Consider the following 16,697-nt stretch of genomic DNA (forward strand, 5'->3'; position numbering starts at 1 on the left):
GCAGGTGATGGGCAGTGCCTGGTTTCCCCCAGACATGATGCTGCCCCCACCATGATCACTGTAGGGATGGTATTGGGCAGGTGATGGGCAGTGCCTGGTTTCCTCCAGACATGATGCTGCCCCCACCATGATCACTGTAGGGATGGTATTGGGCAGGTGATGGACAGTGCCTGGTTTCCTCCAGACATGATGCTGCCCCCACCATGATCACTGTAGGGATGGTATTGGGCAGGTGATGGGCAGTGCCTGGTCTCCCCCAGACATGATGCTGCCCCCACCATGGTCACTGTAGGGATGGTATTGGGCAGGTGATGGGCAGTGCCTGGTTTCCTCCAGACATGATGCTGCCCCCACCATGATCACTGTAGGGATGGTATTGGGCAGGTGATGGGCAGTGCCTGGTTTCCTCCAGACATGATGCTGCCCCCACCATGATCACTGTAGGGATGGTATTGGGCAGGTGATGGGCAGTACCTGGTTTCCTCCAGACATGATGCTGCCCCCACCATGATCACTGTAGGGATGGTATTGTGCAGGTGATGGGCAGTGCCTGGTTTCCTCCAGACATGATGCTGCCCCCACCATGATCACTGTAGGGATGGTATTGAGCAGGTGATGGGCAGTGCCTGGTTTCCTCCAGACATGATGCTGCCCCCACCATGATCACTGTAGGGATGGTATTGGGCAGGTGATGGGCAGTGCCTGGTTTCCTCCAGACATGATGCTGCCCCCAACATGATCACTGTAGGGATGGTATTGGGCAGGTGATGGGCAGTGCCTGGTTTCCTCCAGACATGATGCTGCCCCCACCATGATCACTGTAGAGATGGTATTGGGCAGGTGATGGGCAGTACCTGGTTTCCTCCAGACATGATGCTGCCCCCACCATGATCTCTGTAGGGATGGTATTGGACAGGTGATGGGCAGTGCCTGGTTTCCTCCAGACATGATGCTGCCCCCACCATGATCACTGTAGGGATGGTATTGGGCAGGTGATGGGCAGTGCCTGGTTTCCCCCAGATATGATGCTTCCCCCACCATGATCACTGTAGGGATGGTATTGGGCAGGTGATGGGTAGGTGCCTGGTTTCCTCCAGATATGATGCTGCCCCCACCATGATCACTGCAGGGATGGTATTGGGCAGGTGATGGGCAGTACCTGGTTTCCTCCAGACATGATGCTGCCCCCACCATGATCTCTGTAGGGATGGTATTGGACAGGTGATGGGCAGTGCCTGGTTTCCTCCAGACATGATGCTGCCCCCACCATGATCACTGTAGGGATGGTATTGGGCAGGTGATGGGCAGTACCTGGTTTCCCCCAGACATGATGCTGCCCCCACCATGATCACTGTAGGGATGGTATTGGGCAGGTGATGGGCAGTACCTGGTTTCCCCCAGACATGATGCTGCCCCCACCATGATCACTGTAGGGATGGTATTGGGCAGGTGATAAGCAGTGCCTGGTTTCCCCCAGACATGATGCTGCCCCCACCATGATCTCTGTAGGGATGGTATTGGGCAGGTGATGGGCAGTGGCTGGTTTCATCAGGCCAGAGAATCTTGCTCATCACAGTCTGATCCTATAGATCATTTTCTATAATCTCCAGGCGTCTTCCATGTTATTACTGAGGAGAAGCTTCTTTCTTCTTTCGTCCATAAAGCCCAGATTGTGGAGGCTGCAGTGATGGTTCTGGACCTTCTGGAAATTTCTCCAATCTGCACACAGGATCTTTGGAGCTCAGCCAGAGTGACCATTGGGTTCTTGGTTATCTCTCTAGTCCTGTTTGTTCCTTCTTCTACGTAAGAATTATAGAGGCCACTGAGCTCTCAGGAACTTTCAGTGCAGTTGAAATATCTTTGTCACTTTCTCCAGATCGGTGCCCCCACAAAATCCTGTATCTGAGCTCTACAGGCAGTTCTTTCCGCCTCATGGCTTGGTGTTTGCCCTGATATACATTGTCAGCTGTGAGACCTTATATAGACAGGGCTGTGTCTGGGCTCTTCAGGCAGTTCTTTGCCCCTCATGGCTTGGTGTTTGCTTTGATATACATTGTTAGCTGTGAGATCTTACATACACAGGGCTGTGTCTGAGCTCTACAGGCAGTTCTTTCCCTCTCATAGCTTGGTGTTTGCTCTGATATACATTGTTAGCTGTGAGATCTTATATAGACAGGGCTGTGTTTGAGCTCTACAGGCAATTCTTTCCCTCTCATAGCTTGGTGTTTGCTCTGATATACATTGTTAGCTGTGAGATCTTATATAGACAGGGCTGTGTCTGAGCTCTACAGGCAGTTCTTTCCTCCTCATTGCTTGGTGTTTGCTCTAATATATAGACAGGGCTGTGTCTTGTCCAATCAGATGAATTTACCGCAGGTGACTCCGATCAGGGTGGAGAAACATCTCAGAGACGATCAGGAGAAATGGGAGGGGCCAGATATTAATATAGTGTGTCACAGTAGAGGGTCTGAATACTTATGTCCATCACAAATTTCAGTTTTTTCAATTTGTAATAAATTAGCAAAAAATTCAAAAATTTAATTTTTACATTCTCATTATGGGGTATTTAGGGCAGAAAGAACACACATAAGATATATATATATATATATATATATATATATATATATAAAATGTATTATTTATTTTAAGTGCAACATAAAAAAAAAGGTGAAAAGGGTCTGAAAAGCTTCCGAATAAATTGTATATCATCTATTCTGAATGGAATTGTGACCTTCATTGGGCTCACGGTTCCAATTCTACAAAACAGAACAGAAAGATGCAGATCCAACTAATGGATTCCTCAAGGACGGCGCCTTTCAGTATTGCGCAGTTATGTATAGGTGACATCTATATCTAATCAGATTTCCTTGAACCCCTATTAGGTTTGTGGAGCTTTTAAATATCCTCCTGCCCAATGGTCTCAAGAAAACAACAGAATCTTCCTTTTACCCGGCCTTCTTGATATCACTATTGTTTAGTATTGTTATATTGTACTTTACATACATTTTATGGCTGTTTATCAGTTTTATTTTCCCTAATGACATCTTATCTTATCGTATTACTGTTCAATTTAAATTTGTATCACTATTTTATCATTTCTTATTGTTTACATTGTATATTATTGTGTTATCAGTCTCCCTTATTTGCCTATATCAGTGGCCTCAAATGCGGACCTCCAGTTGTTGCAAAACTACAACTACCAGCACCAGTTACCAAAAAGCTCTATCTTGGTCTCATCTGTCCACAAGACATTTTTCCCAGAAGGATTTTGGTTACTCAAGTTCATTTTGGTAAAATGTGGTCTTGCTTTTTTATGTCTCTGTGTCAGCAGTGGGGTCCTCCTGGGTCTCCTCCATAGTGGGGCCCTCCTGGGTCTCCTCCATAGTGGGGTCCTCCTGGGTCTCCTCCATAGCGGGGTCTCCTGCCATAGTGGGGTCCTCCTGGGTCTCCTGCAATAGTGGGGTCCTCCTGGGTCTCCTCCATAGCGGGGTCCTCCTGGGTCTCCTGCCATAGTGGGGTCCTCCTGGGTCTCCTCCATAGCGGGGTCCTCCTGGGTCTCCTCCATAGTGGGGTCCTCCTGGGTCTCCTCCATAGTGGGGTCCTCCTGGGTCTCCTCCATAGTGGGGTCCTCCTGGGTCTCTTCCATAGTGGGGTCCTCCTGTGTCTCCGCCATAGTGGGGTCCTCCTGGGTCTCCTCCATAGTGGGGTCCTCCTTGGTCTCCTCCATAGTGGGGTCCTCCTGGGTCTCCTCCATAGTGGGGTCCTCCTGGGTCTCCTCCATAGTGGGGTCCTCCTGGGTCTCCTCCATAGTGGGGTCCCCCTGGGTCTCCTCCATAGCGTTTCATTTCATTTAAATGTCGACAGACAGTTCGCGCTGACACTGATGCTCCCTGAGCCTGCAGGACAGCTTGAATAACTTTGGAACTTGTTTGGGGCTGCTTATCCACCATCCGGACTATCCTGCGGTGACACCTTTCATCAATTTTTCTCTTCCGTCCACACCCAGGGAGATTAGCTACAGTGCCATGGGGTGTAAACTTCTTGATAATGTTGCGCACTGTGGACAAAGACAAATCTAGATCTCTGGAGATGGACTTGTAACCTGGAGATTGTTGATATTTTTCCACAATTTTGGTTCCCAAGTCCTCAGAAAGTTCTCTTCTCCTCTTTCTGTTGTCCATGCTTAGTGTGGCACACACAGACACACAATGCAAAGACTAAGTGAACTTCTCTCCTTTTTATCTATTTTTAGAGTTAGGTGACATTATGTCCAATTTGCTTTTTTTCCTCCCTTTTTTGATTTAGTTCCAATACACACAAAGGGAATAAACATGTGTATAGCAAAACAAGCGTTACTGCAAACCTTTTCTGTGAGAAATACTTCAGAAATACTGTGAGAAAATTTCAGGGGAGCCAACATTTACGGCCATGACTCACTCACTCTATCTCTCTCTCTCTCTCTCTCTCTCTCTCTCTATCTATCTATCTATCTATCTATCCTGCCATATGCCGTGGTTAGGTCATGGCAGCCACAGAGGTCTAGTACAGATCATGAACAGTCAGAAGCTGTAAGCGCCGTACATGGTGTGGTGGCCAAGCTGGGGTACTGCAGCTCGGCCCTTTCTAATGTATATGTGTGGTGTCCCGGTACCGTATTGCATACCGTGCCTTGTATGGTGGTCCCCAAAGTCAGAGTTGCTACGTTCAGGTAGGATCCCCCAGGTGGGACAGACCCTAGTCGCCTCCTTCTACTCTAATTCTATAATGTTTCTAAGTACATATTTAATAATAATGTATATTTAATATAATGTATAGTGTATTTACCTTGTTAGCGTCACAGGACCTTCGGTCATGTGACTATGTTAATTCCTCTATGGTATGTTGGAGGACCTTTGGAGGTCCTTGGGTCACATGTTTACCCATAATTCTATGTAAAGGTGATTGACAGAAGTATTGGACCAATTAGCATTAGTCCAGCCCCTGCCCATATAAGGGAGCTGTAGCCAATGATCGCTCTCTTGTGTTGCTGCTCTCGTGGATGCCGGACTAGCAGGACGGATCTGCGCAACTTTCAAAGACAAGCTAGGCCTGAAAACCTACCGGCCTCAGCCTAAACTAAACCGTGAGCTCTAAACTATTCCCTGCTAAAGCTAACGTGACTACTGGACCGCAACTAAATCCCCTAAATCCAGTTGAGCAGCGCATATCAGTCTACGGACTCTAAAACGCTTAAGGTCCCAACCACTGTCAATCCCTGAGAGACTTTGCATGTATAGAGACTGGTCCTTTTATGAAGCTTGCATAAAATCTTCAACTGATTTCAGCAAACTCTCTCCGGTTGTGGACATTCAATTATTCTACACCTCCCTATCGCTCTTGGGAAGGGTGGCGGTAGGACATGCATTACAGAGGAGCCCTCACCCTGGCGTCACGAATAGAAAGGGTTAACCAGACACCCTTTAGTCACCGCACAGCTACACCCTATATACCCTACTACCCCAGGCTATCGCATATGTGGATGCCATGGCTCTGGCAAACACCTGACCAGCAGGGGGTGCTGTTTGTATGACTCCCATAATCAGATGATTGAGGACCAATGGATAATGTGCCAAGCATCTGTGGCCATATGACCACCATGAGTTCTAGATGGGTTGGCATCTATCATGGAACCACTGGAGGTCCAAGTGGGTTGACTCGAAGCAATAACACTTTTATGGTGTATCTAGATCAATGGTCTCCAAACTGTGGCCCTCCAGATGTTGCAAAAGTACAACTCCCAGCATGCCCGGACAGCCAGCGGCTGTCCGGGCATGCTGGGAATTGTACTTTTGCAACATCTGGAGGGCCACAGTTTGGAGACCATTGATCTAGATGATCCCTTTAGAGAACAAGGGAAGGATGGTGTTCAATACCGGGAACATGATTCTCCAACCATCAGAGACACCTCCGTCTATCTTTGTCCGCCTTAGGCAAAGGCCAATCGGGCCAATATATGAGGTGACCATGTGACACGGCGGAAATGGCGGGCTACGTTACCTTTTATTAGAAACATTGGTTGTGACCGCTGTGACGGAGGCCAGAGATATAGTGTCGGGGTCTAATCCTCCCCCCAGCCGTATGGCTTTCCGGTCCAGATCTTCAGCCTCCAGGACGGCTGGTTCATCTAGAATGAAGGGGTTAACACGGGAAAGATCAGACTTGGACCAATTTAGAATAAAGCATTGATAAGGACATAAATGGGGGTCTATGTAAGAGGCGTCACATGGTCACAATTAGAGATGAGCGAACTTATAGTAAATTCGATTCGTCACGAACTTCTCGGCTCGGCAGTTGATGACTTTTCCTGCATAAATTAGTTCGGCTTTCAGGTGCTCCGGTGGGCTGGAAAAGGTGGATACAATCCTAGGAGACTCTTTCTTAGAACTGTATCCACCTTTTCCAGCCCACCGGAGCACCGGAAAGCTGAACTAATTTATGCAGGAAAAGTCAGCAACCGCCGAGCCGAGAAGTTCGTGACGAATCGAATTTACTGTAAGTTCGCTCATCTCTAGTCACAATAAGGAAATGCTTTTTAAAAACGATATGAATATATATATATATATATATATATATATATATATATATATATATATTCCTGTACTGAAACATTACAGTATGTAGATACAATATGGTACTGTTATTTAGTACTGTTATTCGGTAACTGTTTGGCACTGTTACGTGATCACTTTATTAAAGGGGTACTCCACTGGAAAACATTTTTTTTTTGTTTTTTAAATCAACTGGTTAAAAAGATTTGAAAGTTAAACAGATTTGTAAATGGCTTCTATTAAAATAAATATTAACCCTTCCAGTACTTATCAGCTGCTGTTATGATCCACAGGAAGTTCTTTTCTTTTTGCATTTCCTTTCTGTCTGACCACAGTGCTCTCTGCTGACACCTCTGTCTGTATCAGGAACTGTCCAGAGCCGGAGAGGTTTTCTATGGGGGATTTGCTCCTACTCCGGACAGTTCCGAGGTGTCGGCAGAGAGCACTGTGGTCAGACAGAAAGGAAATTCAAAAAGAAAAGAACTTCCTATGGAGAATACAGCAGCTGATAAGTACTGGAAGGATGAAGATATTTTTTTTAATAGAAGTCATTTACAAATCTGTTTAACTTTCTGGCACCAGTTGATTTATTAAAAAAAAAAAAAAAAAAACATTTCCGGTGGAGTACCCCTTTAAAGGACTATGGGGGGTATTTATCAATTTTGCCTGTTGACAGTTTCTTTTTACCCCTTTTTTTTTTTTACTTTGGTTTTAGTGGACATGCACCAAATTTATAATTTGGTGCACGTTGTTAGTATTTTTGGCGCAAATGTTGAAATCAGCTGTTCACAGCGCCATTTACACAGAACTTACCGCCACAGAGGACGCGTATTTAACCCTGTAGAGTAGCCATTCCGGAGTCCCTCCTGCAGTATATCAGCAAGCGACGTGAGTTATTTTCTTTTGTGGGGTTTATTTTCAACTTGAGTAGTTTTTTTTTTTTTTTTTTGCTACTTTAGTGCAGTGGTCTCCAACCTGCGGACCTCCAGATGTTGCAAAACTACAATTCCCAGCATGCCCGGACAGCCGTTGGCTGTCCGGGCATGCTGGGAGTTGTAGTTTTGCAACATCTGGAGGTCCGCAGGTTGGAGACCACTGCTTTAGTGCTTAACTTTCCTGAACCTGTGCGGCCATGTCCAATGCTGGCTCAACGGAGGGTGAAGGTCCCTCAGAGACAACTATGGCGCAGGATAGTATTGCGCAGCCGCGGAAGTGTTGCAGCTTTCACAAAAATGTTTTTATTTTTATTTATGTTGACGCCTTTACATTTTCTGACACTGCTATGTGTCTTTTCCATGTACAAAATGTCTTGGCGGTGAATTGCGCAAAAAAAAAAACCCTAAAGGGGCAAAATTGCGCCAAAGATCGATTGGCGCAAATGATGAATTGCTGACCAAAGTAAAAATCCCACACAGGACCGTGCGATTTTGACAAAGTTTAAAAAAAAATAACAGTGGAGAGAATGAGCCAAACTTTGGCGCAAAAAGACACTGCGCCAAAGAATTGCGCCAAAGTTACGGAAACCCCCCCCCCCACATAAATCCTTTGATAAATACCCCCCTATGTAGGTACAAAATGTTACTGTTATTTGGGAAGTATATGGCACTGCTATGTGATCACTATATTACAGTACTATGTAGGTATAGTAAAGGATTGTTTAGATACAATATAGCACTGCTATGTGATCACTATATTACAGTACTATGTAGGTATAGTAAAGTATTGTTTAGATACAATATGGCACTGTTATGTGATCACTATATTACAGTACTATGTAAGTATAGTAAAGTATTGTTTAGATACAATATGGCACTGCTATGTGATCACTATATTACAGTACTATGTAGGTATAGTAAAGTATTGTTTAGATACAATATGGCACTGTTATGTGATCACTATATTACAGTACTATGTAAGTATAGTAAAGTATTGTTTAGATACAATATGGCACTGCTATGTGATCACTATATTACAGTACTATGTAGGTATAGTAAAGTATTGTTTAGATATAATATGGCACTGTTATGTGATCACTATATTACAGTACTATGTAGGTATAGTAAAGTATTGTTTAGATACAATATGGCACTGTTGTGTGATCACTATATTACAGTACTATGTAGGTATAGTAAAGTATTGTTTAGATACAATATGGCACTGTTGTGTGATCACTATATTACAGTACTATGTAGGTATAGTAAAGTATTGTTTAGATACAATATGGCACTGTTATGTGATCACTATATTACAGTACTATGTAGGTATAGTAAAGGATTGTTTAGATACAATATGGCACTGTTGTGTGATCACTATATTACAGTACTATGTAGGTATAGTAAAGTATTGTTTACATACAATATGGCACTGTTATGTGATCACTATATTACAGTACTATGTAGGTATAGTAAAGTATTGTTTATATACAATATGGCACTGTTATGTGATCACTATATTACAGTACTATGTGTCACGATTCGGCTGGCAGGAGGTGGATCCTCTGTGCCAGAGAGGGATTGGCGTGGACCGTGCTAGTGGACCGGTTCTAAGCTGCTACTGGTTTTCACCAGAGCCCGCCGCAAAGCGGGATGGTCTTGCAGCGGCGGTAGCAACCAGGTCGTATCCACTAGCAACGGCTCAACCTCTCTGACTGTGAAGATAGGCGCGGTACAAGGGAGTAGACAGAAGCAAGGTCGGACGTAGCAGAAGGTCGGGGCAGGCAGCAAGGATCGTAGTCAGGGGCAACGGCAGGAGGTCTGGAACACAGGCTAGGAACACACTAGGAAACGCTTTCACTGGCACGATGGCAACAAGATCCGGCAAGGAAGGGAAGGGGAAGTGAGGTTAAATAGGGAAGTGCACAGGTGAATGAACTGATTAAGCCAACTGCGCCAATCAGCGGCGCAGTGGCCCTTTAAATCGTAGAGACCCGGCGCGCGCGCGCCCTAAGGAGCGGGGCCGCGCACGCCGGGACAGGACCGAGGGAGAGCGAGTCAGGTACGGGAGCCGGGGTGCGCATCGCGAGCGGGCGCCACCCGCATCGCGAATCGCATCCCGGCTGGGAGAGGTATCGCAGCGCACCCGGTCAGCAGGTCTGACCGGGGCGCTGCGATTGCGAGGATGTTGCGAGCGCTCCGGGGAGGAGCGGGGACCCGGAGCGCTCGGCGTAACAGTACCCCCCCCTTGGGTCTCCCCCTCTTCTTGGAGCCTGAGAACCTGAGGACCAGACTTTTGTCTAGGATGTTGTCCTCAGGTTCCCAGGATCTCTCTTCAGGACCACAACCCTCCCAATCTATCAAAAAAAATCTTTTTCTCTGACCTTTTTGGAGGCCAGTATCTCCTTTACGGAGAAGATGTCAGAAGAACCGGAAACAGGAGTGGGAGAAACAAGTTTGGGAGAGAAACGGTTGATGATGAGTGGTTTAAGGAGAGAGACATGAAAGGCATTGGGAATACGAAGAGAAGGAGGAAGAAGGAGTTTGTAAGAGACAGGATTAATCTGGCACAAGACTTTGAAAGGACCAAGATAGCGTGGTCCCAGTTTGTAACTGGGGACACGAAAGCGAACATATTTAGCGGAGAGCCATACCTTGTCTCCGGGAGCAAAGATGGGGGGAGCTCTTCTTTTCTTATCGGCAAACTTTTTCATGCGAGATGAAGCCTGTAAAAGAGAATTTTGGGTCTCTTTCCATATGGTGGAAAGATCACGAGTCACTTCATCTACAGCGGGCAAACCAGAGGACAAGGGAATAGGGAGGGGGGGAAGAGGGTGACGGCCGTACACCACGAAAAATGGGGATTTAGCAGAAGATTCAGAGACTCTAAAGTTGTACGAGAATTCGGCCCAAGGTAGAAGATCTGCCCAGTCATCCTGGCGGGAGGAAACAAAATGCCGTAAATAGTCACCCAGGACCTGGTTAATTCTTTCTACTTGCCCATTGGATTGAGGATGATAAGCAGAAGAGAAGTTTAATTTAATCTTGAGTTGTTTACAGAGAGCCCTCCAGAATTTTGACACGAATTGGACACCTCTATCCGAGACGATCTGCGTGGGCAACCCGTGAAGACGAAAAATGTGTACAAAAAATTGTTTTGCCAACTGAGGCGCAGAAGGAAGACCAGGAAGAGGAATAAAATGTGCCATCTTGGAAAATCGATCAACGACCACCCAAACAACAGTGTTGCCACGGGATGGGGGTAAGTCTGTAATAAAGTCCATACCAATCAGAGACCAAGGCTGTTCGGGAACAGGCAGAGGATGAAGGAGACCAGCGGGCTTCTGGCGAGGAGTCTTATCCCGGGCACAGACAGTACAGGCCCGCACAAAATCAACAACATCTGTTTTCAGAGTCGGCCACCAATAGAAACGAGAGATGAGTTGCAAGGACTTTTTGATGCCCGCATGGCCTGCGAGGTGGGAGGAGTGACCCCATTTGAGAATCCCGAGACGCTGGCGTGGAGAAACGAAGGTCTTCTCTGGAGGAGTTTGTCTGATGGAGGCTGGAGAAGAGGAGATCAGACAGTCAGGAGGAATGATGTGTTGCGGAGAGACCTCTACTTCCGAGGCATCCGAGGAACGAGAGAGAGCATCGGCCCTAATGTTCTTGTCGGCAGGGCGAAAATGAATTTCAAAGTTAAAACGGGCAAAGAACAACGACCACCTGGCCTGGCGAGGATTCAGCCGTTGGGCAGACTGGAGATAGGAGAGATTCTTGTGATCGGTGAAAATGATAACTGGAAATTTTGATCCCTCCAGCAGGTGCCTCCATTCCTCAAGTGCCAATTTAATGGCCAGTAGTTCTCGATCCCCGATGGAGTAGTTCCTCTCCGCCGGAGAGAAGGTCCTAGAAAAAAACCCACAAGTAACAGCATGCCCGGAGGAATTTTTTTGTAGAAGGACCGCTCCAGCTCCCACTGAGGAGGCATCAACCTCCAATAGGAAGGGTTTAGATGGGTCAGGTCTGGAGAGCACGGGAGCAGAAGAAAAGGCAGACTTGAGCTGTTTAAAGGCGTCTTCCGCTTGAGGAGGCCAGGACTTAGGATTGGCATTCTTCTTGGTTAAAGCCACGATAGGAGCCACAATAGTGGAAAAATGTGGAATGAATTGTCTGTAATAATTGGCGAACCCCAAAAAACGTTGGATAGCACGGAATCCGGAGGGGCGTGGCCAATCTAAGACGGCAGAGAGTTTATCTGGGTCCATTTGTAGTCCCTGGCCAGAGACCAAGTATCCTAGGAAAGGAAGAGATTGACATTCAAACAGACATTTCTCCATTTTGGCATAAAGTTGATTGTCTCGAAGTCTCTGAAGAACCATGCGGACATGCTGGCGATGTTCTTCTAAGTTGGCAGAAAAAATCAGAATATCGTCCAGATACACAACAACACAGGAATATAAGAGATCACGAAAAATTTCATTAACAAAGTCTTGGAAGACGGCAGGGGCGTTGCACAGGCCAAAGGGCATGACCAGATACTCAAAGTGTCCGTCTCTGGTGTTAAATGCAGTTTTCCATTCGTCCCCCTCCCTGATGCGGATGAGATTACATGCACCTCTTAAGTCCAGTTTGGTAAAGATGTGGGCACCTTGAAGGCGATCAAAGAGTTCAGAGATAAGAGGTAGGGGGTAGCGGTTCTTTACCGGGATTTTTTTAAGTCCGCGGTAATCAATGCAAGGACGTAGGGAGCCATCTTTTTTGGACACAAAGAAAAATCCAGCTCCGGCAGGAGAGGAGGTTTTGCGGATAAACCCCTTTTTTAAATTTTCCTGGATGTATTCAGACATAGCAAGAGTCTCTGGGGCGGACAGAGGATAAATTCTGCCCCGGGGTGGAGTAGTGCCCGGGAGGAGGTCAATAGGACAGTCAAAAGGCCTGTGAGGGGGTAAAGTCTCAGCTTGCTTTTTGCTAAATACGTCAGCATAGTCCATATAAGCCTTAGGGAGACCGGTTACAGGGGAAACCACAGGGTCACGGCAGGGAGTACTGGGAACCGGTTTAAGACAGTCCTTGAAACAAGAAGTACCCCAGCTCTTGATCTCTCCTGTGGACCAATCAAGGGTTGGGGAATGGCGTTGAAGCCACGGTAGTCCAAGGAGAATTTCGGAAGTGCAATTGGAGAGGACCAAAAACTCAATTTTTTCGTGATGAGGTCCGATGCACATTAGGAGGGGTTCCGTGCGGTAACGCACGGCACAGTCCAATCTTTCATTGTTAACACAATTGATGTAGAGGGGTCTGGCGAGACTGGTCACTGGGATGTTGAACCTGTTGATGAGGGAGGCCAAAATAAAATTTCCTGCAGATCCGGAATCCAAGAAGGCCTTAGTAGAGAAGGAGAAGGTAGAGGCAGATATCCGCACAGGCACAGTAAGGCGTGGAGAGGCAGAGTAGACATCAAGAACTGTCTCACCTTTGTGCGGAGTCAGCATACGTCTTTCCAGGCGGGGAGGACGGATAGGACAATCCTTCAGGAAGTGTTCGGTACCGGCACAGTACAGGCAGAGATTCTCCATGCGGCGTCGTGTCCTCTCTTGAGGTGTCAAGCGAGACCGGTCAACTTGCATAGCCTCCACGGCGGGAGGCACAGGAACGGATTGCAGAGGACCAGAGGAGAGAGGAGCCGGGGAGAAAAAACGCCTCGTGCGAACAAAGTCCATATCCTGGCGGAGCTCCTGACGCCTTTCGGAAAAACGCATGTCAATGCGAGTGGCAAGATGAATGAGTTCATGCAGGTTAGCAGGAATTTCTCGTGCGGCCAGAACATCTTTAATGTTGCTGGATAGGCCTTTTTTAAAGGTCGCGCAGAGGGCCTCATTATTCCAGGATAGTTCGGAAGCAAGAGTACGGAATTGGATGGCGTACTCGCCAACGGAAGAATTACCCTGGACCAGGTTCAGCAGGGCAGTCTCAGCAGAAGAGGCTCGGGCAGGTTCCTCAAAGACACTTCGAATTTCCGAGAAGAAGGAGTGTACAGAGGCAGTGACGGGGTCATTGCGGTCCCAGAGCGGTGTGGCCCATGACAGAGCTTTCCCAGACAGGAGGCTGACTACGAAAGCCACCTTAGACCTTTCAGTAGGAAACTGGTCCGACATCATCTCCAAGTGCAGGGAACATTGTGAAAGAAAGCCACGGCAAAACTTGGAGTCCCCATCAAATTTATCCGGCAAGGAAAGTCGTAGGCCGGAAGCGGCCACTCGCTGCGGAGGAGGTGCAGGAGCTGGCGGAGGAGATGATTGCTGAAGCTGTGGTAGTAGCTGCTGTAGCATCACGGTCAGTTGAGACAGCTGGTGGCCTTGTTGCGCTATCTGTTGCGACTGCTGGGCGACCACCGTGGTGAGGTCGGCGACAACTGGCAGTGGAACTTCAGCGGGATCCATGGCCGGATCTACTGTCACGATGCCGGCTGGCAGGAGGTGGATCCTCTGTGCCAGAGAGGGATTGGCGTGGACCGTGCTAGTGGACCGGTTCTAAGCTGCTACTGGTTTTCACCAGAGCCCGCCGCAAAGCGGGATGGTCTTGCAGCGGCGGTAGCAACCAGGTCGTATCCACTAGCAACGGCTCAACCTCTCTGACTGCTGAAGATAGGCGCGGTACAAGGGAGAAGACAAGAGCAAGGTCGGACGTAGCAGAAGGTCAGGGGAGGCAGCAAGGATCGTAGTCAGGGGCAACGGCAGGAGGTCTGGAACACAGGCTAGGAACACACAAGGAAACGCTTTCACTGGCACGATGGCAACAAGATCCGGCAAGGAAGGGAAGGGGAAGTGAGGTTAAATAGGGAAGTGCACAGGTGAATGAACTGATTAAGCCAACTGCGCCAATCAGCGGCGCAGTGGCCCTTTAAATCGTAGAGACCCTAAGGAGCGGGGCCGCGCGCGCTGGGACAGGACCGACGGAGAGCGAGTCAGGTACGGGAGCCGGGGTGCGCATCGCGAGCGGGCGCCACCCGCATCGCGAATCGCATCCCGGCTGGGAGAGGTATCGCAGCGCACCCGGTCAGCAGGTCTGACCGGGGCGCTGCGATTGCGAGGATGTTGCGAGCGCTCCGGGGAGGAGCGGGGACCCGGAGCGCTCGGCGTAACACTATGTAGGTATAGTAAAGGATTGTTTAGATACAATATGGCACTGTTGTGTGATCACTATATTACAGTACTATGTAGGTATAGTAAAGGATTGTTTAGATACAATATGGCACTGTTATGTGATCACTATATTACAGTACTATGTAGGTATAGTATAGTATTGTTTAGATACAATATGGCACTGTTATGTGATCACTATATTACAGTACTATGTAGGTATAGTATAGTATTGTTTAGATACAATATGGCACTGTTATGTGATTACTATACCTACATAGTACTGTAATATAGTGATCACATAACAGTGCCATATTGTATCTAAACAATACTTTACTATACCTACATAGTACTGTAATATAGTGATCATATAGCAGTGCCATATTGTATCTAAACAATACTTTATTATACCTACATAGTACTGTAATATAGTGATCACACAGCAGTGCCATATTGTTTCTAAACAATACTTTACTATACCTACATAGTACTGTAATATAGTGATCACACAACAGTGCCATATTGTATCTAAACAATACTTTACTATACCTACATAGTACTGTAATATAGTGATCACATAGCAGTGCCATATTGTATCTAAACAATACTTTACTATACCTACATAGTACTGTAATATAGTGAAGTATTGTTTAGATACAATATGGCACTGCTATGTGATCACTATATTACAGTACTATGTAGGTATAGTAAAGTATTGTTTAGAAACAATATGGCACTGCTGTGTGATCACTATATTACAGTACTATGTAGGTATAATAAAGTATTGTTTAGATACAATATGGCACTGTTGTGTGATCACTATATTACAGTACTATGTAGGTATAGTAAAGTATTGTTTAGATACAATATGGCACTGCTGTGTGATCACTATATTACAGTACTATGTAGGTATAGTAAAGGATTGTTTAGATACAATATGGCACTGTTATGTGATCACTATATTACAGTACTATGTAGGTATAGTAAAGTATTGTTTAGATACAATATGGCACTGTTATGTGATCACTATATTACAGTACTATGTAGGTATAGTAAAGGATTGTTTAGATACAATATGGCGCTGTTATGTGATCACTATATTACAGTACTATGTAGGTATAGTAAAGTATTGTTTAGATACAATATGGCACTGTTATGTGATCACTATATTACAGTACTATGTAGGTATAGTAAAGGATTGTTTAGATACAATATGGCACTGTTATGTGATCACTATATTACAGTACTATGTAGGTATAGTAAAGGATTGTTTAGATACAATATGGCACTGTTATGTGATCACTATATTACAGTACTATGTAGGTATAGTAAAGTATTGTTTAGATACAATATGGCACTGCTATGTGATCACTATATTACAGTACTATGTAGGTATAGTAAAGGATTGTTTAGATACAATATGGCACTGTTATGTGATAACTGTATTACAGTACTATGTAGGTATAGTAAAGTATTGTTTAGATACAATATGGCACTGCTATGTGATCACTATATTACAGTACTATGTAGGTATAGTAAAGTATTGTTTAGATACAATATGGCACTGTTATGTGATCACTATATTACAGTACTATGTAGGTATAGTATAGTATTGTTTAGATACAATATGGCACTGTTATGTGATCACTATATTACAGTACTATGTAGGTATAGTAAAGTATTGTTTAGATACAATATGGCACTGTTATGTGATCACTATATTACAGTACTATGTAGGTATAGTAAAGTATTGTTTAGATACAATATGGCGCTGCTATGTGATCACTATATTACAGTACTATGTAGGTATAGTATAGTATTGTTTAGATACAATATGGCGCTGTTATGTGATCACTATATTACAGCACTATGTAGGTATAGTAAAGTATTGTTTAGATACAATATGGCACTGTTATGTGATCACTATATTACAGTACTATGTAGGTATAGTAAAGTATTGTTTAGATACAATATGGCACTGTTATGTGATCACTATATTACAGTACTATGTAGGTATAGTAAAGGATTGTTTAGAT

General features: G+C 45.6%; 1 protein-coding gene across 14 annotated transcripts in view; it reads right to left on the reverse strand.

Moving 5' to 3' along the window:
• The window catches only part of OTOF (otoferlin), a 433,471-nt gene that overhangs the window by 115,092 nt on the left and 301,682 nt on the right, over positions 1 to 16,697 (reverse strand). For all 14 annotated transcript variants that reach the window (XM_056563722.1, XM_056563719.1, XM_056563725.1 and 11 more), the window contains one exon: positions 6,037 to 6,163. In XM_056563722.1, the coding sequence (XP_056419697.1) occupies positions 6,037 to 6,163 (127 nt within the window). The remainder of the gene's footprint in view (positions 1 to 6,036; positions 6,164 to 16,697) is intronic.

Source organism: Hyla sarda, chromosome 3 (assembly GCF_029499605.1).
Source record: "Hyla sarda isolate aHylSar1 chromosome 3, aHylSar1.hap1, whole genome shotgun sequence".
NCBI lineage: Eukaryota > Metazoa > Chordata > Amphibia > Anura > Hylidae > Hyla > Hyla sarda.